Source organism: Neofelis nebulosa, chromosome 5, assembly GCF_028018385.1.
Source record: "Neofelis nebulosa isolate mNeoNeb1 chromosome 5, mNeoNeb1.pri, whole genome shotgun sequence".
Classification (NCBI taxonomy): Eukaryota; Metazoa; Chordata; class Mammalia; order Carnivora; family Felidae; genus Neofelis; species Neofelis nebulosa.
The window spans coordinates 113,682,109-113,708,253 of NC_080786.1; the positions used below are offsets into that span (position 1 = coordinate 113,682,109).

General features: G+C 37.2%; 1 protein-coding gene across 7 annotated transcripts in view; it reads right to left on the bottom strand.

Moving 5' to 3' along the window:
• The window catches only part of EPHA6 (EPH receptor A6), an 872,130-nt gene that overhangs the window by 13,875 nt on the left and 832,110 nt on the right, over nt 1-26,145 (bottom strand). For all 7 annotated transcript variants that reach the window (XM_058731672.1, XM_058731667.1, XM_058731668.1 and 4 more), the window contains 2 exons: nt 17,291-17,440; nt 1,230-1,423 (listed from right to left, as the gene is read on the bottom strand). In XM_058731672.1, the coding sequence (XP_058587655.1) occupies nt 1,230-1,423; nt 17,291-17,440 (344 nt within the window). The remainder of the gene's footprint in view (nt 1-1,229; nt 1,424-17,290; nt 17,441-26,145) is intronic.

Genomic DNA, 26,145 nt, shown 5'->3' on the forward strand with positions numbered 1-26,145 from the left:
TAACTGCCCTTTCATGATAAAATCTTAAATCGTTCCCCTCCCCCTGCCGCCCTTTAAGCTTCCTCTGTTGGACTGCTTTAGGGAAGATGGGCTAGAGTAATAGTTTAATCTCTAGCTATTTCATGCTTGGTTTCACTTTACTGAGGCTGCCAATTAGTGATTTAGAGGTGAACTCTTGTGTGCTCTGCAGTGAACTGAGGCCTGCTTTAAGTAGTCCTTGAAGAGCCTTTGGCCTTATTACTAAAACCTGCACCGACTTGAACCTATGACCTAAAGTTGAACATCTGTATATCCTGTTGGCTGTCCCCTGAGTGAGGAAAGTGAGCTTAGGAAATAACTTTGGGTATTTCTAAGTCCTATTTGGCTAAATAAAGACATATATTCTCAGTCTGAAAATATTTTAAATGTAATCTTTTCAGACATAGATAGTAGTGTTTCTTTTCTTCTACACTCCCCCCTTCTTATAACTGATTTTTAGAGAGAGAGGAGTAGATCTTCTCAACTCTACTGACTTTTACAAAATGGTGTATGAGCGCCTTCATTTTCTTGTCTTGTCATTTGTCTTTTTCTGGTTTTAGGAATGGAAAGTAACAATAGCTGGGTGTGATCGTATCAGCAGGAAACATCCTCACTCCTGGCTGATTCACAAATTGCCCATCTTGCTTGCCATTTCAAATAGAGGGACAGAACATAGAATGGACAAGAAAATTAAAGAGGCTGCAAATATATACCAATACTACTTGCAGAGGCAAGGAAGGATAGGTAAATAAAAAAAAAAAAGATATACAAATACCAAAGATGCCCACAGGTTAAAAAAAAGAAAAAAAAATATATATGCATATATATATATATATATATATATATATATATATATACACATACACACACATACATATATACATATATTTTTATGTGTATATATATGTACATATATATGTGTATATATATATACATATATATATATATATATATATATATAAAGTAATTCAGAAAGATTAGATATGGAGAGAACAAAAGGAGTACCTGTTTTCTTTAAAAAAAATCCATTTATCAATGTTAATAAATTATTTTTTCATCTGATAAACAAAATATGGTTTGTATAAAATATTCTAAAAGGTTGACAACTAGACAGTTATTACAGTAAACTTTCTCCTCTCTACCTGTTAGTCTTGTCTATAGCCTGAAAGAAATGATTGTTGAGGGGGAAAAATCGACACGATGCATCTTACACAAGGATGTCCTCCACCAGGGTGTGAAGGGCACTGGGATTGCGGATCAGTTTGTCAAGGAAGCTGACAATGTCAGTAAATTTTGGTCTGTGGTTTCTCTCCTTCTGCCAGCAATGGAGCATCAGCTGGTGTAGAGATGCTGGACAGCCCATGGGAGCCGGAAGTCTATAACCTTCTTCAATGGACAGAATGACCTAAATGCAAACATACATAGGTTAGTCTCTTACTTTTTGGAACAAATAACACAATATATGCTAAATTATAATTCTGTTTTATATAGGAAGTAGAGGCCAAAATTTTGGTAAACATGAAAATTACTTGTGAGTACAAGCAGCCCAAACAAAGATAAATACACAAGTTGCAAGTATCTACATTAATATCTGCTGACACCTCTTTGAGGAAAATGTTTTTAAACATGAGGTATTCAGAAGGGAGGTTAAGCTTCATCACAATTTCAAGAAATAGTTCCTGTGTGATTTAGCTGGAATGTCTGAAAACCCAATTAGGACATCAGAAAGTCAGCATTGGATTGATGCATTTTGTGCAAAGCACCTGTGGCAAATGTTTTAAGTAAAATTATACCTCTGCTGAAGCACTGAACTCCTGAGTCATTTTTTATCCTTTTATAATAATGTCAGTGTGTATTCTTTTGCTGGCTATCATTCCTTCTTTCTTCTTTATTGCCTATTTAATTTCTCTTTGCTTACTTCTGGCTTTCCCTTAGTCTGTCACTGATGTGATTATGAAGTCCTCTCAGAACTTCTAGGGTCATTCAATCCTTGAAATGCTATCAATGGTTACCTTAAGGCCACAGAGCATTAGGGTCATTCAGCCTGAATATCCTTGGGGCCAGCGCTGTCCAATTGAACTTTCTGTGAAGACAGAAATGTTCTCTCTGTCCAACATGACAGCAAGTAGTCACGTGTACCTGTTGAGTGCTTGAAATGTGGCTAATAAGACTGAGGAACTGAATTTTGTATTTTAGTTCATTTTAATTAGTTAAAATTTAAATTTAAATAGCCATATGTGGCTAATGGCTACTGTACAGGACAGTGTGGCTCTAGTGAAAGGAATCTTACGAGAAGTCAAAGTTAAGAGTAACAAATGATGATAGTAAGTTTTTTTGTTTGTTTTGTTTTGTTTTACTTAGGAAATCACACAGAAGATAAAGCAGGATTATCATCTACTTCATATACAGCCCACCTGAGAATTTCCTAGTAATATGATATAATTGACTCTGAATTTATACAGCTTATTTATTTATTTATTTATTTATTGTGTGTGAAGTGCTCAAAGGATTCATGTGACCCTTTATTCTTATATCCTCTCTGGGAGAAAGACAAATAAAAGGGTTCATTCCCCATTTTTGAGGTGGGAAACTGAGGAACAGACTGATAGTTAAAGACAGGCACAATTCAACCTCATCCCTGCCCCTCATCAACAATAGAAATACAAAAATGCAAGTGCTAATATTGCTAACAGGAGACCTCTCTTTACTGTAGCAGTATCTACATGCTTTCTTTCTTAATTTCTTTTTTAATGGCCACTATTTGACAGGACCCTGAAATATCCATAATTTATGCTAGAGGCAGTTTGTAAAAAAGGAGCAATAATATGCCTTCCAGAACCTCTTAGCTGCTAAGCTTTAGCTTTTTTGTAATAGGGGATTTCTCACAACCCCATCAGTGTCTTTGTGACCAGAACACTTTAACCCATCAGGATAATAGCATTTTTTTATTCATTTTATCTCATTATTGAACAGGATTTTTTTTTTTTTTTAATTTTTTTCTAATGTTTATTTATTTTTGACAGAGACAGAGACAGAATGCGAGTGGGTTAGGGGCAGAGAGAGAGGGAGACACAGAAAGAAGCAGAAGCAGGCTCCAGGCTCCGAGCTGTCAGCACAGAACCCGACGCGGGGCTCGAACTCACGAGCTGTGAGATCACGACCCGAGCCGAAATCGGACGCTCAACTGACTGAGCCACCCAGGCGCCCCCAGGATTTTTTTTTTACCTGTTTTCTGATTATTTTTGCTACTGAATAGGCTTGGATTTTAAGATATTTTACAACACTTTTTAGTATATCAAAACTACTGTAGATAGTTTTGAAAAGTAAGTAAGAAAAATAGTATAGAAAAGGATACAAAAATGCTGATTTGAAGGGGCACACACACTCCCATGTTTATAGCAGTGCTATCAACAATAGCCAAATTAAGGAGAGACCAAATGTCCATCAACTGATGAATGGATTAAGGGTTAAAAGGGTGACAGGAATTAAGGAGGGCACTTTTTGGGATGAGCACTGGGTGTCATATGTAAGAGATGCATCACTGGATTCTACTCCTGAAGCCAAGAAAGACTACACTGTACGCTAACTAACTTGAGAATAAAAAAAAATAATAATACTAAAAAAAAAGAAAAATAGGATAGAATTCCATTATAAAAAGACTTTAAAATCCTACCCTAGGAGAGCTCTCTAGTTGATTGACCACAGTTACCTAATTATAAGTGCATAGAATAAAATAGATGACAATTGAGGCCACACTTTGAAGAAAAAAAAAATTAGCTGCTTTTACTCAGTATTCATCATGTGTTAGGTGATTTGCATGTTCATTGACTGATTAAAATAACTCAGTATGGTAGTTATTATCTCTATTCTTATTTATTTATTTATTTTAAAAAAGTCTTATTTATTTAAGTCATTTCTACACCCAAATGTGGGCTCAAACTCAGGACCCTGAGATCAAGAGTTGCACACTCTTCTGACTAAGCCAGCCAGGTTCCCCATATTATACCTATTCTTAAGTGAAAAAATTTAGACTCAGAGAGGTTAGGAAAATTGCCTAAATCCACACAGCATAGATGGCAGAGTTAGCATTTAAATCTAGTTCCTTTAGCTTTCAAACTTTTCCTCTGACCATTCCTCAGAAATGTTTTTCAGTTCTCATGATAACATCTTCCGTTCCAATTTTATATCAACTAACACAATTTTAGGAGTGATTGCCATGTTACCTTTTGTCATGGCACTTGGCAATTGGACTTCGATGTTTTTATCTGGATCCTGAATTTTATATTCTGGGTAAATCAAACACATATTTACTTCATAGTTTGCAAAATGTTATCTCAGGCTGAACAGAGTCATTTCTGAATGCTTCTGAGTCTTGTACACATTTCTATTATTGCTTCTATTACATTGTATTGTAACCATTCATCTGCTTTTCCTCTAAGGCTATTCATACCTGAAAGCAGGAATTATGTCTGTAGATTTTATATTCTCATTATTTAGTATGGTGCTTGACACATAAATAAATGTTATTGAACAAAACCAATGCTATTAGAAGAAAATTTTGGATTTGTTTTGGTAGAATAGCAGATTCTTAGAAAACCCAAAGTTTCAAGCTACCTAAGATGGATTCATGGTACAAGCATGACAGCATTTCAAGTCCCCTCTGAAGGAAGTATTACTAAAAAATTGGTGCGTCATGCAGCATTCTCCAAAATGATCTCATGATCTCACTCTGGCTTGCTTGGACAAAAACTGGTGACACTGGGGCTTGCTCTTCTCCAGGAGAGAAGGACTGGACTCAAACTCAACTTTCTGTAAGACTGGTGGCTTCTTCCTCCTGTCTGGAAGCCACTCCCAGTGACTTCAAGGTCACTCTCCTAGACAACTCTCATAAACAGTTAACACCCAATGCCACAATGATTGGTGCCAAGCAGGCTTTCATATTCTGACAGAATTGCTCTCATAATTGTTCTATAAAAGGAGAGAGTGACAAGAGAGTGTGGTCCCTCATCTAGAACTTTTACCCGTAATGAATTCAGTACTGTGTCTGGCCCTAGCATGCTTTTCTGTGGGGACAGTGGGAGGATCGGGGTACTCATGACTTTTCTTCTTGCTGACCTCTGACTTTTAAGTTTCCTCAGTCATTTAACTCGTGACCTTGTGAAATGTGTTGAGCCCTGGTTCATGTCAGGTGTCAAACATGAAGGTTCCTTATAGGATAATAGTAATAACAAGAATAACAACAGTGACAATAACATCTAACACTTAATGAGAGCCCTTGGATACTTCCAGGTACCAGTTCTAAATGATTTACACGTATCAACTCTTTTAATCCTCACAATAACCCTATGAGGTAGGTACTATCGTTATCCCTACCTTATAGATAAGGAATGTAAACATAGAGAGATTTAACTTGCCTAAGATTGCACACCTAAAAATTCTGGCTTTGAGGGAGCCAAAGAAAGATTAAGCAATATGATCCACAAATGGTTAACAGACAGCAACATCTTTCTAATAGCTTTTTAAATGTATTCATCCAAAGATATATATATATATATATATATATATATATATATATATATACACACACACACACACTATATATATATATATATATATATATATATATATATACACATATACTATGTACACTATATATAAGAGTTAACAAATGAGTAAGAAATACCTCTGTCTTTTGGAAACACATATTCTGGTGAAGAAGACTGGGGAGTTTGAATACAGTAAATGCCAGTAGAACAGGGAGTTACGGGAGCATGTGGAAGGAGTGCCTAACCCAGTCTTGGGAAGGCTTCTCAGAGGAGGTGAGCTGGATCTTACAGGAAATGGAGAAGGTAGCAGGGTCAACTGGTCAGGCTGAAGGGAGGGAGATGTGACCTGATCAGGGAATGAAAGTAGATTCCTGCATCTAGACTAGAATCTTCAAAGAGAGGAATGGTAAGATTTGAGGCTGGAAGGTTATGTAAAATTATATTTCTTGGGATCATGAATGGTTTTGTATGCTACAAATGACTTTTTTGCAAAGGGTTTAGGGTTTTAGCAAGTAAATGACACCAGATTTGCCTTTGGAAAGCTCGCTCTGGCTGCAGTGTGGAGAGTGCACCTGGGATGGGGAGGGGTGGGAGGCCAGGAAGGAGGCTTGTAGGGATCCAGGCTAGAGATCAGGATGGCCTTAGCGGAGGCCATGGCCGTGGTGTACAAAAGTGGACTGATTTGACAAGAACACATGATCGGGTTAAGATTAGATATGGCAGGACAGGTTTTTGAACTTGGTCAACTGGTAAAGACAGGACACAGGAGAAGAAAGAATTTGGGGGCTGGGTGATGCTGTGCTCAATTTCCTATGAGCTTTCTGGTTTCAGATTCAAGTAACATATATACCTCTGTGAGCTTATTACCTGCCAAGCTCTGGACTAGGTGTTTTAACATAGCTCACTTTATTTAGTCTCTATTTAGGTCTCAAATTACCTTATTATGTGAGTATGGTTATGCATATTTTATAGGTAAGAAAACCGAAGCTCAAGCTGATAAATAGATTGTGTTGTTATTGCATAGCTAATAATCCCCTGAAAAACGGACTGATAAGATCATCTTGATAGCCTCTGAATCACGGTAGTGGTTGAGAACATCTGTGCTGAGCCTTGAGCCACATCCCTGACTTATTCCGCCAGAATTAGGCCCTGAGTCTCTCTCACGCTCTTGCGCCCTCCAGGCTTCACTCTCACCTATGTGCGTGTGCCTGCCACAGTCACAGCGCATGCTTGGCTATCTCTGCTGGGTTTCAGATCTATCGCCTACATGGCATAGAACTTCATGAGGCTGTCATACAGATATCTTAGATTTATTTTGTACAAAACCTATCCCATTCCTCCTCTGGAATTCCTGTCCTTTGCATAGGGTACCGCCGTTCTTCTCATGACTCAAGGCAGAGATCAAGGAGTCATGTGGATCTCTCTCTCTGCCTTGATACTCAAAAGTAACTTAAGTTGTTCTGATTCTACTACCTTCATGTATTCCAAATCTGCTCCATTTTAAATTCTCCCAATGATTTACTCCCCATTTTGATAACAGCCTCCTAACTGGTCTCCTTGCCTTTCATTCCCTTCTCCAATCATCTCCCACAGCCCATGCAAAGCATTCTTGACTGTGGGGCTGTGATCCCATCCTCCCATATCTGAAATTCTGCAGGAGCCTGGCTCCCAGTCCCCACATTTGGCTGTGTCCAGATTTTTGCTCTGGCCACCACAAAACACTTGTGCTCTTTCAGCTGGATGAGCTGAGCCCCTCAAGAGCAGCAACTGTTTCTTTTTCCCATAGGTTTCCAGCATCCAGCACAATGCCTTGTCAAGTCAAAAAATAGTTTCAATGGTCACATATGTGATCTATGAAAACTATTTTATGGGCAACTTGAGAAAACCTATATTAACCTTTATCTTCATAAACATGTCTTTTGTGAGTAGTTTTGTTTTATAGGTGTTTTCTGATTCCTTAGTTAAGGACTGACAAGGAAGCAGAAGCATATGGGGTACTTTGTCTAAAAGACTAATTGAGGTTTGTTGTTTTAGGATATGAAGGGGTGATGATTAACTAGAAAGAATTTTGTAACAGTTTGGTTTATGATAGTTGTAGGCTGTCATCCTGTGGAGAAGAATTATACAAGGTTAAACCCTTATTTAAAAATGCAAGAAGAAAATTAAAATAAAGTGAAAAAATATGAAAATGACTGCAGTAATAATTTCCATGCAGAGGTAGAAGGAATTAGATTCTGTCAGAATTTATTATCTAAAACCTGGCTGGTTATTCTAAACAGACCGTACTGGTCCCTTGTCATCGACACTGCAATTTTTAGCAGCCTAGAATCAACATAAGGCTCAGTTGGGGCACGTAGCAGACTGTTCTGTTCTTGCTGAATCTGATGAGTTTTCCAATTGTGTTGACAGTTTCTGAATCAAAGCAGGAAAAGGTGTACCTTTTATTAAACCAGGCAAACAAGAAGTAGACAGTCAATATGAAGATGCTGAGACATCCCTGAACAATACCATTGAACAAGGACCGCTCGGGCTATGCAGGGAATCACATTTTGTGTTATAAAACTGCTGAGTATCTCCAAAAAGAAGCACACTGAATTTAGTTATTCATACTTTCTTTTAAAAGAAACTGTCTCAAAATTTTAGTCTACTGAAATGTATACTAGTAAATGGAATGTGAAGTGATTTTATTTTTATCTTCCCTCTAAATATTCATCATTGCTTTGTGGAAAACCTATAATTTCAGGTAAAAGGGGGAAGGTGAAGCAAAGGGTCCCAGTATACACTCACTTTTTGTGATAATGATTACTTATACATATTAGGATATTTGAACTTGTAATACAATAATACTGAAAACACTGGTAATCTATTTTCCTAATATGCAATATAAAGGTTGGATCTACATGGGAGAGAAAAAAAAAGAAGGAAAGAAGTGGTCATAAGTAAATAACATTTATAATCTTATACTTATTTTGTTATTCAATATTTTTCAACATCTAGGATTTAAAATTCAGTGAAAGGCAGTCAAGACCCAAATTAAATTCAGGGTACAGTAAGAAAAAAGGGGGATAGTGTGGGGAATGAATAAGGTACAGGCAGAAACAAATTTTTTTTCAGAGGCTCATTTGTAATTTGTAGATCATTAGGGCGTGGAAACTGAAGATTTCCTCATTTTAACTTCAAGATGAAAAGTTTCTTAAAAATCTACACTTAAGGCAGTTCTCAAATCTCACTTTTTGGAACTCACCATAGAATGTCAAGGACATATAAAATGCATAGAGTGTTTGTCCTCAGTAGGTTACCACCTTTTGGACTGTTGAATGAGTGGACAAAATGGGGAACGGTATGAACAGTATGACTTTGCAAGGTGAAAGGTTGTTGATACTAAGACTTGTCATCTGGAAAAGCTTTTACCCCTAACAGTAGAAAGTCATGCTTGTTAAGACAGATAACTAACACTTTATATGTAACACTGCTTCAGTGAGTAAGTCATGGAAAGAGCATTAGTGAAGGTGTCACTTGTACTGCATCAAAGTCCGAAACTGTCACTAACAAACTCAGTAGTTGGGCAAGTCTCTGTCTCCTCATTAAGGAAGAGAAGAGAACTGGATTTAGTACTTGCAAGAGTACCTTTTAGCTCAAAAAGCTGTCTCTAGAGTCACTGAAATTGCAGTCTTAATCTGCAGGACCTTTGGTAACATCTCTGCATCTTGAGTTTTTGTAACCTCTATGTCTAGATTTGGCCTTCATTGAATGGTCTGTTTCCCACAGAATTCCAAATGCAAATGCAGGGAGACAAAAATCTGGACAGGGCCAGAGTCTGTCCTGATAAACTAAGACTGAGAAGCTATGGAAAAATAGTTTATGAGTACAAAGAAAAGGGAGATTTTAAAATGTCCTCTTTGTAAATGCTCCAAAGACAGCAAAAGATGGAACAAAATTTGTAAGAGCTAAAGATTGTAAATGTATTTCAATATATAAATATATTGAAGGTATAATTAATTTTTTATGAAAACATTACTGGCATGTATACATTCTTCAGCTTTGTGGTTGTTTGGTTAAAAAAGTTTCCCTTGGAAATTACACCGAGGTAGGAGTATATTAGTTATTGGTTTCCTCTACTTAGAACTTTACCTTTGAATTATTTACATTGGTGATTAATTGCCTTTCATAATATCCCCTATTACTCTTGTCTCTGTAGCAGACATGCGTTATGCCAGTGTAATTAGTATGAATTTAATTAAAATGTTGCTATTTTCTATGTACCAATAGAAGGAATTATTGAAAAATTGAGAAAAGGAAGGCCATTTTGACAATTGCCTTGGTAGAGTACATATTCAAAGAAATGCAAAAATTCCTTCGGTAATATGGAAAAGTTGAAATAATGGGAATGGGCCTTTAGCAATTTCCTGTATCTTCCACAGATCATTACACAAGAACCATTACGTAATAAAGAAGAGTTTGGAAAATCTAATCAGAGACAAAAATTGGAAATGACTGGACTCTCCGACTCATAAAACCATACTGCATTTCTAGGTAAGTGGATTCTACACATCCACCATCCTTGGCTGAAACACTGATTTATAATTGAAAAGGTTATAGAATTATGAGGACAAACAAGAAATATGGTAAAAGGTTATTTTCTTCCTTCATAAATTTTGAAAAAAAGGAATCAATTCAGACAAGGTCAAAAGGTTCTTTTCAACCATATCACCTATAAAAGGAAAACCCTGAAGATAAACTCCAATTTTGTTTCTTCAGGTAAGTTTCTGAAAGCAATCTAAAGCAAAACTCATTATTACATAAAAACGTTTGAAAACTGAAGGGAACAAAACCCCACAGAAATGCTGAGACAGCATTATGTTTCCTTGTAAGCTTTCAAATGAGATGATCCCTGATACTGGTTATCTTTTTGGGAAACTGAACTAGCTTAGTAGCATATGCCTAAATGATACCATACCCAGGAGACATTAGGGTTTCAAATTGCTTCAAGGAGACTTTTTTTTTTTTTTTTTTTTTTTTTTTTTTTTTTTTTTTTACGGCATTATGTCAAGGGAAAAACTAAAAACAAAACCAAACCCGACCCAAGACTCTGGTCTTGTGTTCAGATCATTAGTGTGAGCCAAGTCGCCTCTCATTTCTGTGGCATTAGTTCTCCTCCCTACATATTAGCTCTGTGGGGATTTGGTTATTTGTTTCCTGCTGTTCATGTTTTGCTTCCATTTTCTTCTGTTAAGCACATTACACAGTGTAAGTGTTGGGAGAACTGCAGTGCCCTTGGTGTCATCTTTGGAACCTGCATAGCTCCTAGCATTACATTGTACTTCCACTGTATAATAAACAACAATTATTTTGAACTTGAATGAAAATAACATAAAAATTATCCAGCAGTATCATAAAAAAAAGCTAGAAAACAGTAAGGAGCTGTGCACCTTCAGTGTACCTGTGACACGTTTCTGCTAGTAGGCTAAATTTGTCCATCATTAGAATTTGATTTTAAGCTACTGCTGTATATATTTTCAAGAAATGTTATAAAAATGGTACATTTCATAAATTTTTAATATCAAAACCCAGAACACTGCAGAAAAGATGTATAATTCCAAACAACAGTGAGTCAATCTGCATTCTTTTGCTAACAGAAAACAATGAAAACACTTCTTGTATGACAGAGTGGCATACATAATTAAAGATGCTTTGATTTCGTTATGTAGAACTTCTGTGGTATAGAGATTTCTTTGAAAATTAGACTTGCACAGTATAGCTTGGGGGCAACTTGGTGGCTCAGTCAGTTGGGTGTCCAACTTGATTTCAGCTCAGGTCACCACCTCACAGTTCATGAGATTGAGCCCTGTGTTGGGCTCTGCGCTGACAGCATGGAACATGCTTGGGATTCTCTCTCTCCCTCTCTCTGCCCCTCCCCTGCTTGCTTGTGTACATGCTCTCCCTCTCAAAATAAATAAATAAACATAAAAAAAAAAAACCCATGCACTTTGGAGTAAGCAGGGGGCTTGAACTTCAGTTCTACCAATGCTAGTAACCTTGGGTAGGTTATTTAAACTTTCTAGAAAGCTTTAGTTATCTCACCTAGAAATGGGAATAATAATAGGATTTATTTTAGATAGTTATTTTCAAGATTAAATGAGCCATAATCTAAAATACTTTCTTAGAAATGCAAGCTATGTTTATTACATTTCATTAATTAAATACCTTCTATGTACCTGGTGTTTTACAGACATTATCTCTAATTCTTTTGAATCCTGCAGTTGAGTATTCTGAATACTGTTACAGACAGTATCTCAAAAAGCTTAAAACCACTTTCCTAAGATAACACAGCCAGTGAACTGTGGAGCTGGGATTTGAACCCAGATCTTTCCAGACTAAAACAGTGATTCTTCACTGGCTGTGATTTGTGTGCCCCATCTCTGACTGGAGACATTTTTGGTTATCATGTCTGGGAAGGTGGTACTGACATCTGGTGATTAGAGGCTGAGGACACTGCAAAACATCCTACAATGCACAAGGCAGTCCCCACAACAAAGAACTACTCAGCCCAACAGTCAATATGTCAACAGTTCTGAGGTTGAAGAACCTTGCTCCAAAGCTCTCATGATCTTGCCAATATACCAGCTCCCTCAGTAGAATACAGTGATGCACAATGTTAATGTTTTAGTGCCCTTTGATAATACAATAAACAAAGTTGCTTTTGAAAACTATGTATACCAAAAAGGACAAAACAGTCTATCTCTGGAGGTACAACTACTTTCCTTTGGGGACCTCCTCTCTCACTGGGTGTGATTATGTGGAAATTTCCAATCACAGTGCTCCACCCACCTCTAAAGGCACAGGCTGGTGCATAAAGCTAGCTTGGCCAATCACAGCATCAATTTCCTTGGCATGGTTTTGGCTCAGGTTTGGGCAGGACCCTGACAGAGCCAACCAGGAGTCGTCTCTGGGATTGGTGTATGAATTTTCACAGAGGAAAAATGTTTCATTCTGCTGAGGAGTCCTGAGCCCCAGAGTGTAAAGAATACAAGAAAAAGGACCTTTGCAGTAGGAGAAAATGAGGTCCATTGACCTATGGAAGCATTAAAAATCCTGCACGGTCCTTGGGATTCAGCACTATTAAACCTTCTTAGTCTCATGAATGAAAAAAATTTTTTTTTTTTACTTAAGTTAGTTTGGGTTGAGTTTTTGTCATTTAAAATAAAAAGAACGCTGAAAAATAGAGTTTGCATACTTTTTTGGTATATTAAAAAAAAAAGAAAACCGTTCCATTCACACAGTGTTGTTTCTAATAAAAAAGAAGTCAGTATGATGACTACACTTGAGGAACGCACATTCTATTTGGGGACAGGGCTGAGATTTACAAATGTCAGAACTTCACTTCCTCATCTACATAGTGGCCTCCTTGAGAGCAGGAACTGGGTTTTCTAGTTCTCCATCCCCATACCACATGCACACCTGGGCCCAGTGACTGGCACATGTTTAATAAGTAACTACTGAATAGCTAAGCAGATGGCACCTGCTGTAATGTTTGTTAGGCCTTTTATGGACTAATCTTGTATACTCTGTTTTTTCTCAGTTCCTTTCCCTAATGTACAGTACCACTGACCTTTGGGAAACTCATTATAGTATTCAGTAAAACAGATTCTACAAACTCAGAATTGCTCATTGTAATAAAATTTGCCAGGGTCTACAGAATAGAGGGACTATTTTATAAAAATGATCTGAAATTTCCTAAACTCATTTAAAAGCATAAAACATGTTAACATTCCGTATTTAACTAAGCCCATAGCTTAAACTAACCAAAATGTAGTAAAAACATAAAATATTCAAACAGAACATAGTTGGATTTTTATTGTCTAAAATATTACTTTCTTTATTTAAAATGCACCTTGGCAAACATAAGACTATACTTTGACCAAACAAATGAGAAATGCAGAACAAATAGAGAATAACCAATCAGTATTTGGAGAGGAGCAGGTGGGGAAGTTTTGATTAAGCTATTTCTGCTTCCAAACAGAAATCCTGGTTATAGGATCTGTCACAGATATGCTGACTTCCAATATGTTACGCTAAACAGAATTTCAAATCTTTACAGCAGCAGCAAAAAATAGTCACAAGATACATAAAGGATTTTAGCTCTTACCGCTTTCCCCTGGTCTTGTATTGATCTGAGGACCTCAAGAGTTTGAATCCTTCCCCCACCCACAACTTCTTGTTCTCCTCCTATTTTTAGATTCTTGCTTGAATACTCTTTGGTAGCCACTCAAAGACTTTGAAAATTGCCCGCTTAGTTCCTATCTGGTCCTCAAAAAGCAGCCAAGCTCTGGGTGAAGGGAACATTCAGGTTCAGCCTTGTGCTCTGGGCACTGGCAATCGTGAACAAAGGAGAATGGCCTTAATGTCAGGAGTCTATTACTGGCTGCAGCAGCTTCTCCTGGTTCCAGATATACTCTTTGTGGCCAAATGAGGTTTAATAGACAGAATCATTCTCTAAATGGTCATCTTGGCCACAGGTAATCAGTACACATGGCCAGAATGGCTGGGCACGCTATTGGGCAAGCTCCAGGAAGGGAAGGGTTGACAACAGAGTTTGGAACTCTCTGGGCAACAATTAAGAACGGTTTACATGGTAGTCTATGTTGGAAATTACTTATTTGGACATTTTTCCCTCAGAGGCTACTCTCCTAAAAAATCTGTTTTGTGGTATGGTATCTTAAATTTATATCTACTCTGTTCTGTGGAAGTCCTATCTCATTCTTGGCACCCCACAGAATTTCAGGAATGTCCTAAACCCCAGAAAAGAACAGTTGGAATCATTCTTTTGCTGAGACAAGTATGATAATTTCTTCAGAGATTATGAAAATCATAACTTATTATTGCTGAAAGGGATATTAACAATCTAACCCAGTCTTTTTATTATATTTATTGGTCATGAAGCTGAGGCACTTTGAAAATTAAGTGACTTTCATGGTTAAATTATGGTCTACATAATAGGTATGGTTACTAAATTGGTGGCACAGTGCACTTCAGCCGTTAGATGATAACCCAGGGGGCAGGAAAAATAGTGGAACTTCTCTTTATGTTTATTTATCTCATCTGATATAATAAAGATTATTTATAAATATTTAATAAGAATGGCTAATTATGACTTTTATGACCACATAGAAATGACTTCTATGAATGTATGTGGCAATATACATGTTGTATTCAAAATCAGTGCCCTAGAATTTTTTATCCTCTTTTCATGTTTTTCCCCAGAAACAGTGGTTATCATATTAGATACTATATCTTTTACTTATGTACTTTGTTTACAGTGTATCTCCCTTCTGCTGGAATGTAAGTTCCATGAGGCAAGACATCACCAGCCCTACATGGGGAGCTCTTTGGACTGTAAACCAAACCACCAAGAAAAGAAGCAGTTATTTCTTCTTCTCTTTTCCTTGCCCATGACTTATTCTAGAAGTTTATGAGCATGTGTTCTAATATTATCATTAAGTCACTTACTATAGGATTCTAAGGAAATCTTGTTGCTTCTGGATGCCTCAGTTTCATAAGCAAGTTGGACTTGGGTTGGACTAGATAATCTTTTTGGTCCCTTCCAGGTATAACATTTGTTCCCTGTTCTATTTCTAGTTCCTAGAACAAAGAAAGCACCCAATAAATGTTTTTAAAGGAATAAATGAATATATTACTGGTACATAATGTGCAAACAAATATACGTATGTCAGCTGTGAATGCTCAAGAACTTTTTACCAGTGAGAATACATTATTTGTAATGTTTGGAGCCCTATCAGTTCAGCAGTTTTTGTTTGAAGCATGCTAGGGGGACTGGTTAAGGGTTAAATGGGGTACTAATGAAAGAGGGTACTTGAAGTGAGGGCTCTTCTGTTCAGTGAAGACTGTAATTCATCGGGAAAGGATTTTTTTATTCTAGAGATTTGTTTGAATGGCCTATTTTAGTCATGAGAAAGTAGGACAAGTAGGCAAGCATTATTTTGGGCTTAGAGTAGAGTAGGAACTATGCTGACTGAATCCAGGGCTTCCATTACCTTGGATAACAGGTTAAAAAAATGATTTCCTTTGGGGATCATAGGGGGCAAATTTCTGCTTCTGAGATTCACTTTTTTTTAAAGTTTATTTATTTATTTTGAAAGAGACAGAGAGAACAAGCAGGGGAAGGGCAGAGAGAGATGGAGACAGAGGATCCAAAGCAGGCTCTATGCTGACAGCAGACAGCCTGACGTAGGGCTCAAACTCATGAACTGGGAGATCATGACCTGAGCTGAAGTCAGACTCTTAACTGACTGAGACACCCAGGTGTCCTTGATATTCAGTTTTAAGAAGAACTGGGGAGGAGGTCACAAGTTGCCCCAAACAAGGTCCAGCAGCAGAGAAGAGCAATGACATCCTTTGAATAAAATTCCCAGAAGAATAGTAGACTCTAGCCTGGCCTGGATCCGAAAGTCTAAGTTTTGGGAGTAGAGCAGATATTGCTTGTTATGGCACACTCTATACCTCAGGGAAGATGTTCTGCAGGGCCTAGTCACATGGGCTCTTTTCATGATGTGCTTTGGAGGACAATGACTGAACAGTGTGTATGACCTCCAACCTGCTGCCATGTAGGTTTCTAGACCTGGCATTCTTCACAGAGTCGGTAGGTCCCCATAGGACTGAGCAGGACTCAGCTTCAAAAGTAACACTCTATGGCAGGGAGAAATAATAGCCATGGTGAGCTAATCAAAACCAAGTTTTCTCTATTCCTGGTATTAAAACTTTCTTTGTTGCTGGGTGAGTCCTTTAGATACTTGGACAACTTGAGTTTGGGATGGAGTAATGGGGTCTGATGTACGGAGGGACTGCCCAAGCAATTGACTAGAAAAAACAGATGTGAAAACTGTTTTACTCTGAGTGTGTCTAGAGATTTTCTACAGTTACATGGTCTTTTTTTCCTCTTTTTTTAAACCTGTGAACATTCAGGATCACATTAGAGGTGATTTTCCATTAGTATTGTTTCAGAAACCATTAGATACTTTGGCAAGTGAGTGGACAAAGTCCAAGTTCTGAGATGGAAACGTGTGAAATTAACATATATTTTCAGTTCTGACAGTACACTTATTTGCATTGTCAGGGTACTTACATTCTCTGATTACTGTTTTTATCTCTTAGGAGGTCACAGAGAACTCTCCTGCTGTATAATATTATTAATCACCCAGGTAATCTTTATAGGTCAAATAGAAACAAAAGAAATTGCATAAAGGGTCACATATCTCAAAAGAACAATATCAAATGTCATATTGATAATACTCTGCCTGAAAGAATTTGCTCTTTTTCTTCTAAAATATCTAGTTTAAATTAATTTCCTCTTTACAGTGGCGCATTGCACTGCCTTAAGGAAGAAAGGAAAGGTAAACATTATTCTTTGTTTTTTGTTACTTGTAGATCAAGACAGTTGCATTAGCACAGTCATACTGCATTAAAGCAATGAGTGTAGAAGTCTCAGATGTAAGATGTGGACCAGGTACTCACATGACAAAGCCCATCAGCTGGCCCCTATGACACCCAGGACAGCTCAGAGTGAAAGGTTACTTAGCTTCTCAAACTCAGCCACAGACCCTGAACAGCTCTCAGGAAGATAAAGGCTAATCTGAGGGCAAAAGCATATTTGCTCCTCAGGGCTAATGTGTTTATATTTAAAAAATAAGTTTAACTATTGGGGCACTTACATCTTGATTAGACATTTCCCAATAAGGTCTCTCTCCGTAGGACATGACCTCCCACATGACAATGCCATAGCTCCATGCGTCACTTGCCGAGGAGAACTTTCTATAGGCAATAGCTTCTGGGGCTGTCCACCTTATCGGAATTTTCCCACCCTGGAAAACAAATTGGAGATTTCTCAGCTGGCTCACAAGTATATTAAAAAACCAAGTGGCAGTCCAATTAAATAGATTTTGTTAGAAAGATCTAAATACTGCATGATAGCATTGGCATTTTAAATAAAAGTAAGAGAACCAGAATAATGTTAAATGTCAGAAATATCTTTCCTATAATAATTATTCAGTGAAAACAACTTTAATGGGAAATAAGTCACACTTCAGAAATACTTTATTTCATTCATTAGAGAAAATTTATTTTCACTTTAGATTCACACAATTAAACTCACTATCATGCCATTTGAAGAAAGTTCTGGATTATAGAACGTTAACACCAAATATCGTTCAGCATTCATTAAACACTGTATTACATGTATAAATAATAATGATAATACGTTCTAACTTAATTGAAGATAAACAGTTAAATACAGAACGGAGACATTCTCTGTAATTCAATGTTTATCAGAACTTTCTCTTTCCTTTTTATCTATGATTATATTTACTTCAAATTAAGAAATCCTTTAACATCATACAAGAGCACCTGAGAAGGATAATCTTTCTTTATGATACTTTAGGCTAGTTTATATTCTTGTTCTTCGGTGTTCAAGTTAACATTTGAACATGTTAAAGAGATAAAATTGCATGAATTTAATCTATATTGTTCAGGTATTAAAGTCAACTAATGTGTTATACTTATTTTTTTATCAACATTTATTACATTTTATCTCTCGAAACACTCTATAAATCCCTTTTTACTGTAATGACAAGAATAAAACAATTCATCCGTTTGAGTTACAATCTGAAATCTTTGCAGCGCGGAACAGCAAGCTGAGCGGAGGAGGGCGCCCTTGACGCCACTAGATGGCGGAAGAGAACGAGCTGCGCCGAGACCGCGGAGATTGCTTCTGCTGGCAACAGATTTTTAAGTCAGAACGCACCTCGATGGAATTGTTTCATCATTATCAGCATTTCCAGGATCACATCATCTGATCCCCCACTGCGTTCAGAGTCTAATGTTAGGGTGAGTAGGGGTGGGAGGCAATAGTGGGTGCATTCATTGGCCCTTAGGGAAGTTAGGTCGAACATTTTTAAAGGTGAAGCCATTAATCGAGTAATCTAAACACTACTTTTTTTTTTTTTTTTTTTTTTTTTTTTTTTTTTTTTTTTTTTTTTTAGTAATCTAAGCACTTACTCGAAAAGAGATTCATCCGAGAGGGGGAATAATTAGGTTTACAAGGCAAATGAGAGCATTAACGGAATCCTCATTTTAAAGACCTGTAGCAAGGAAATGTTGAAGGAACCTTGGGGATAATACCTTGAATTCAATCCCCTGATTTTACAGGTGAGCAGACTGAGCCCAGGGTTTAGAGATTTAGAGATTCCTCTCAACATTATTAAATACATAACGTCTACTAATGTTATCATAGTAGTATTACGGGGTATCAATATAAAGATGTAAATACTTCAGCATGGGGAAAAAGTTGGACCAAACTAATTTTAGTGTTGTAACACTGAACATCTGCAAGCATATATCATAGTAGTATAACGGAAGGAAGCCAGAGCCTGAAACCTTCGGTGTTCACACTTACTGGCCTTTCCAAATGAAGGCCAGGAAATTAAATTTACAAAGTTGGTGACAGTAGTTGAAGAGGGTGATGGGCAGAGGAAGCGAGTTTTAAGAGGAGGATTCATTTCTAAACCCAAAGTAGAGTTGCCAGATAAAATATAGGCCCCACTGTTACATCTGAATATCAGGTAAATAACAAATACTTTTTCTTTCTTCTTTTCTTAGTCTAAGCATGTCCCCACATTGTGTGTGTGTGTGTGTGTGTAACTATGTCCAAGTATTTCATGAGACATTTATACTAAAAAAAAAAAAAAATCATGGTTTATCTGCAATTCAAATTGGACTGGGTATCCTATATATTTATTTACTAAACTGTGCAACCCTACCACAGAACATTAAAAAAAAATTCAGAAATGGAAGTACTGTAAATGATCCAACACATAAAATAGTATTCTGAAAAAACACCTTGTGGTCTGTACTTCATGAGGGGACCAAGGACACTCTGACTTGTATTTGTGCACCAGCACTCCAGCAGCCTTTGTTTTATGGCATGTTTGTGGCTAAAGTCCCTGGGTCTCATGGCTCTGAATTTCAAAGCCACTTAAGTCAGGCTCAGGCTTGTTTCGAATATGAAGCCACATTTCCAGAGAATAAAGACCAAATCTGTAGAGCTAACTTCAGAACAGATGCAAGAGCAGCAGTCTCACTTGAAATTTCTCATTCTGGATCTTTCTTTGTCTTTCTGGCAAAAAAAATACATAGAAATCTGCTGGCCCTACTAAATCTTTGTGAGTTCTATTAAGACAGGCCAATAAAAAAAGTAGTTAATGGTTATTTTAGGTGCATTCACTTATTATTATTATTATTTTTAATGTTTATTTATATTTGAAACAGAAAGAGACAGAGTATGAGCTGGGGAGGGTCAGAGAGAGAGGGAGACACAGAATCTGAAGCAGGCTCCAGGATTTGAGCCATCAGCATAGAGTCCAATGTGAAGCTCAAACCCACAAACTGTAAGATCATGACCTGAGCTGAAGTAGAATGCCCAACCAACTGAGCCACCCAGACACCCCTAGGTGCATTAACTTAAATGACATCTCATGTAAGTGAATCGCATACAAATTTATATTTTGCATAAGCTGATATCACATATAAATGATAACTTTATCCCTTTCCTAAGAGTTTGTTTTTTTCCTCAAGGAGAAGATATTACAGAATGCTTGATTAATAGCATTGCTATCTGTTATGAACTGAATTGTGTTTCCTCAAAATTCACATTTTGAAGCCCTAAACCCCAATGTGGCTGTATTTGGTGATAGGGCCTGTTAAGAGGTAATCAAAGTTCAATGAGGTCGTAAGGGCGGGCCCTACTTCAGTATGATTGCTGTCCTTATAAGAAGATGAAGAGATGCAAGATGTGTGCAGGCACAGGGGAAAGGCCATCGGAGGACACAGCAAGAATTTGTCCATCTACAAGTCAAGGAGAGAGACCTCAGGAGAAGCCACACCTGCCAACACTTAGATTTTGGATGTCCAGCCTCCAGAACTGTGAAAAATAAGTTTTTGTCGCCTGAGCCATCCAGCCCCTGGTATTTTGTTATGGCATCCCTAGCAGACCAATACACTACCCCTATTAAAAACCAAAAATGTTTATCTAAGATAAACAACATTGCAAAATGGACAGCAAATCTTTCTTTCAAATTCTATTCCAAATGTCATCTTGAAATGGGAAGTGTGAGCTAGAATAAATCTGGAAGATGAAATATCATCACAGAAGTTTTAATGTAGGAGATATAATTCTAATTAATAAAAACACATGGTAACATGAACCTGACAGTATGCACAAATTTCAGTAATTCTGAGCATATATGAGATGGAGATAAGGAAGCATTCAGATCTTTTTTTTTTTTTTTTTTCTAGTGGCAGGATACAGACTGAATATAGTTGATCTCTAAGTGCAAGATAAAGCTGAAAGGAAGAGGTCCTTAAGAGTAGCACATGGACTCTATCCCCTTTCCTACCTTAGAGGACACACAGAAGCTTAGTTCTCCCCCTCCACCTTTTTTTTTTTTAAATTGAGTGGACCAACAACATTTGTGGTTTAATCCCAGCTACTTATTTTTTGCCCATGATCTTGAATCATAGACAGAGGTAATGCACTATGTTACTTTTTTCTCAAAGCATTAACCACCAGATGTTTGTTTCAGGTTTCAGGAATGAACAAATAGTACTTTAGATTTGAAATCACAATCATTGGAACATTACATATTGCTTTACCATATGTTTATGAGGGGGAAAAAAAGTTACCAGTGATGCTAATCAAAATGATTGAATGTAACTCAAAAGACTTCTTATTTCCTAGTACCTGCCTTATCCAGCAAGCTTAATCACTTAGGGAACAAAGGAGAAACAAGAAGTAAGCAAACCAGATCTGGTTCACTATGGAAGGGGTTGTTAGCAAACCTTTTCTCCGCTTTAAAAGTCATATTCAGAGCTTAGTGTCTAAAGAGGGGTTATAGCAGGAAAAGTGCTGAAGAAGCAACCAGTAACCTTGTATACCTGTAAACCCCATACCTCCTGAGAGGAATTGCATTATAACTGTATTTAACATCTGGGGTTTAGAACCCAATCCTCTAATCTTCAGTGGAGGAGACAATCAATTGAAATATAGTGAGGTTACAAAGGCTTAATACTGAAACCAAATAGAAAACTTCTACTGAGAAACAAGAATACTTAAGACTCTCTCCATTTCTCATTCACTGGATTTGATGGTTATCTTAAAGGCAAATGGTTAGAATAGACAACGACCAGCCTGCAGATGTTTTTTTTTTTTTTTAATTTTCTTAATCTATCTCTGTAGTACCCACACTTTAATGAGTGTCAGAATTAAAACATATATACAATGCTTACAGATTAAGAAATTTCCAACAACAATTTCAAGTATTTCTCTTTATGGGCTGCACATTCTAAGTGAGATGAAACTCGTCTACAGTCCATTGTGTGACTTCGGGCAAGTCTTAACTCTGAGTCTTATATTTCAGATCTGCAAAATGAGGGGATTTGAATTAATGATCATAAACTCATAAATTACAGTGCGTTTTAATGATTTGCCTACAGTTTCTTGGCTACTGTTAAATTGTAAGTAGACAGGCCGTATGAGTTGGTACCTAGTCCACATAAACAGATAGCCTGATGACACACAGTACAGGAGACAAACACACTCTTGAGTCACATCCCAGGCTGATAATTAATGGTCACAGTGATCATCCTAACTCATACAGAAGAGTTTAAATAACTTAATCACTTTTAGTTTAAGAAGGTAACAGTATGAAAATACATATTAGAAAGGTATGAAAATAGGACACTGACTTTTTTCCCTTTTTGTTTTTTACTTTTAATGGGTTAAAATACTCTTAATGAGCAACCACTGGTTATTTGGAAAACTCATTATGTGAATGCTTACTGATGTCAGATGAAAGGGGCATTAATTTGTTTACTGAAAGATCATTTTACATTAAAATGTCTTGTCAGTGGGATTATCTGTGGCAAAGGTGGTCTGGTTTGGGGAATAATGGTGGAGGAATCGGCACTCTGGGGTGTTCTGCTTTAATTCAATATGGTGTCCTGGGAAGTCATAGCAAATTGCAGAAAGATCTCTCACACACTAGTTTACAGAAAATCCTCACTTGGGGGATATTATCCTTTCTCTTAAGAATTACTGATCTTGAGAAGTGACTCTACCTCTGAACATCTCTTTCTAGTTTGTATTCCCCAACCAACAAATGATATTGTGTACAGCTACATTATATTGTGAAATTTCTAAAAACTACATCCCTCACGGAGTGATGTATACTTCCCTCCTTCAATGAGGTTTACTGACCTGTGGCAACTCTGCTGTTGTGTGGAGCTTTATCTTTTTCTGAAATATGGGGATAATATTTGTCCTTCCTTGAAGACTGAGGGCTATAATGGAATGAATTCATCTGTAGTCACAAAGGAGAGATCTACTTACATTTTGGTTTCTAGATAACATTTATGAAGTAGATTAAATGAGATAGTACACACAAAGCACCCAACATATAGTAGGCACTCGGGACATGTTTGTCTCCTTAATTTAGGTACTTAAAAATCTCTTTTTTTGGACCTGCATGGTAACTGCAGGCCATGTCAGCATCCCAGTTCTCTCATCTGGAGTCACCAGCCCACCGCCTGCAGTGCTAGGCTCAAGGGTGAGCTTCTCAAACAAAAGCTTTTAGGAGCCAGAGGCAACACATAAATTGTTGGTAGACAAGCTCTGACCCAGTCCTTGTGATTCAGACATGCCTTGTCCAATTTGAGGAAATCTATCTTGGTCCAGGGAGTTCTGTCTATGTCTTCCTTCCTGCCACTGCACGACTGGTGTCCTTCCAAAACTGAGACATCTCTCATTCATCTTATTCTTTCATGGGTATAATTCTGTGGTTAAATGTTGGCAGCCAGATTTCTGCCTACAGCTGGATCTTCCTGATCATATTTTCTGGATTTCTTGCCTTTTGCTGAGTATTTCTCTTCTCTTTGTGGGGTGTGACACAATGGTTAAGATACAAACCTTTTGTCTTCACAAATGCACACATGGAATCACACACACACACATACACACGATTTTGTATCATGTGATTTATACATGCCAGGTTGAGACACTCTTGCTGTAAGCAGAAGACCTTTTTTTGCATGGTATTTTAAAAATTAAGGCACTGACTGGTTCTTAATAACCAATTTTTATAGAATGATAAGTGCTGCGGAAATTTATAGTAAATAGCATTGTTTTAGGCCATAAACATGAAACAACTATTTTTATACTTTACATAAGACAAAGACTTCCTAACAGTTTCTTGTACCAGGCTTTCACTCCCTGTGCCAAGGGCCTTTGTGTGGGTATTCGCTGAGGTCTCAAGGTCTTGGATTTTACTGAATCTAAAGGTGACCAACTGTTTGGCCTTGAGATGAAATGGGCTTGCAGTTAGGTTTTCTGTGGCTAAGTTTTGTTTTTGTTTTCTTTTTCCCCCTATTGTCTCTAAATGCCTTTAGACAGGGTGTTGCCACTTCAGAGCACGACCATTCCACTCCACCATCTCACTAAGCCTTCCTCAGATGCACTTGCCTCATTTCCATTATCCTCCTGGCTTCTGTAGGCATTGCTGTCCCCCTCTCTCACTTGAACTTCAACCCGACCTCCCTCTTCTGATTATGAAAAGAACGATGATCTACTTTTGAAATTTACTTAGACCATATTTTTCATAAAGAATAGGACCAGATGAGAAATGATTTCAAATAAACATGAATAGCTAACTCACCAGCTTTGTTTTCTACTCTGTAAAAAAAAAAAATCCTAACTATAGAAAGACGTTCTCGTTCTCCTTTTCCCCACATTATCTACCTGGAACTACACTGCATTTTTATTCATTGTCTAAATGCATAAACAGCTCAGTGAATGCTAATTTTTTTGTTCCCGTAATAAAACAGTGCTTATTGTGCTATTCAAAGCCTCAGAAATTAGAATCCTTTTCACCTGCTTCCTCCTAAATTGCTCCTGAAAATAATTCACTGGCACCTATTTCTCAGTACTCTCTTTCGATGAGAACATAGGTGCTACATCATTAAGTGAATAACACTGTTATGGGGGACATCTGTTAAATTAGATTTTCTATGCCATCCTATAAGGCAGATAAAGTAGGACACAATGTTACTGTAATGTGCTAGAATTAAACACATGCTTTATTATGAGAACTGCCATTGTGTCTGAGTGTAGATAACTTAAATACCATTGACAGTATAGGTAATTTTTTTCAACACAACCTATCGTTCATTATGGTTTTGGGAATATACCGTATGGTAAGGTCCCAAGGGGATAGTGGATACTAACAGAGTTAAAAATCCTATCCCTACTCTTGCTGGAGAGTAGTAGTCTATATCTTTTCTTTCCATCCCTCTCCTTTTATTTTTCCTTTTAATCAAGCTGTACAGAAGACTAATTCCCACTCCGCTACCTCCCCAGTGTATTTTGACAAAGTTTCTTAAGCTTCTCACATATAGTTTTATGGCAAAGATCTATGGATATTAACACAAAAGTAATAGGTCTAAAAAGTGTACTGCATAAATCATAAGGGTGAGTAAAAGATTATTTTTGACCATTAATATTGAGATATTTATACATTAAATGCTAATATAATATGTAAAAGAATACAATTCTTCATGTTTATAACACAAGTGTCTACAAAGCATTTTTATCTGAATGGCCTCAAATTAATGTATACTTTGCTTTCTTATCAGGTTGCCCTGTGAGAATAATACTAATGACAAGCAGTAATTCGTGCTTATGCCATCCATGATCCAATGCTATTTATTTGGGGAAAAATTCATATCCTGTCATTAGGAAAAGAGACTACATAAAATGAAATATGTTTATTTTTATACTAGTATTATTTGCTAACCCTATTTGAAAACCCTATTCAAAAAGGACAGAGAAAGTGTATAGGACTCTAGAGCATACACAGTGGTGACCCTCATAAGTAAGGGGTGCTTACTTTGGAAGCAGAATGTGCAACATAGGAAGAGAAAGTGACAGTGGAGCCGGATGTATGACTTCTGATCCCTCTTTTTTTTCCCCACTAATTCATTGTGTGATCTTGGACAAGTTACAGATTCTCTGTCAATTGAGGGGGTTGGACTGTGTGATCTTGCAGCTCCAGTGAAGGTTTAATATTCTATGATTTGTTAATATGCTAAAACTCTAGTTAGAGTTAATACGCTGATACTCTAGTTAGAAGGAACAACCTCCACTTCTGTCTAAGGAAACGTAGACAAAAAGGGTTAGTGCTGAGCTCCGTTGCTTCCTGCATCATTATTATGCCCACAGGCACTTTATACATTAAATCAGAGTCTTCCTGACAGACCCACAGTGTTCTGACTGAACATATATGAGAAGCAGGTCTTCTCTTGCAGCTGTCGCATGAAGTATTGTGATACATCAGATCAGAGTGGCGCTGTGACCTCAAATTACCCATTGTCAGAAAGGCTAGCTCTGAGTGTAAGCCAAGGCGGGGAGACAAGATGAAATGATGACATCTTTAGAGGCAGTCTGTTTGGAACCAAACACTGC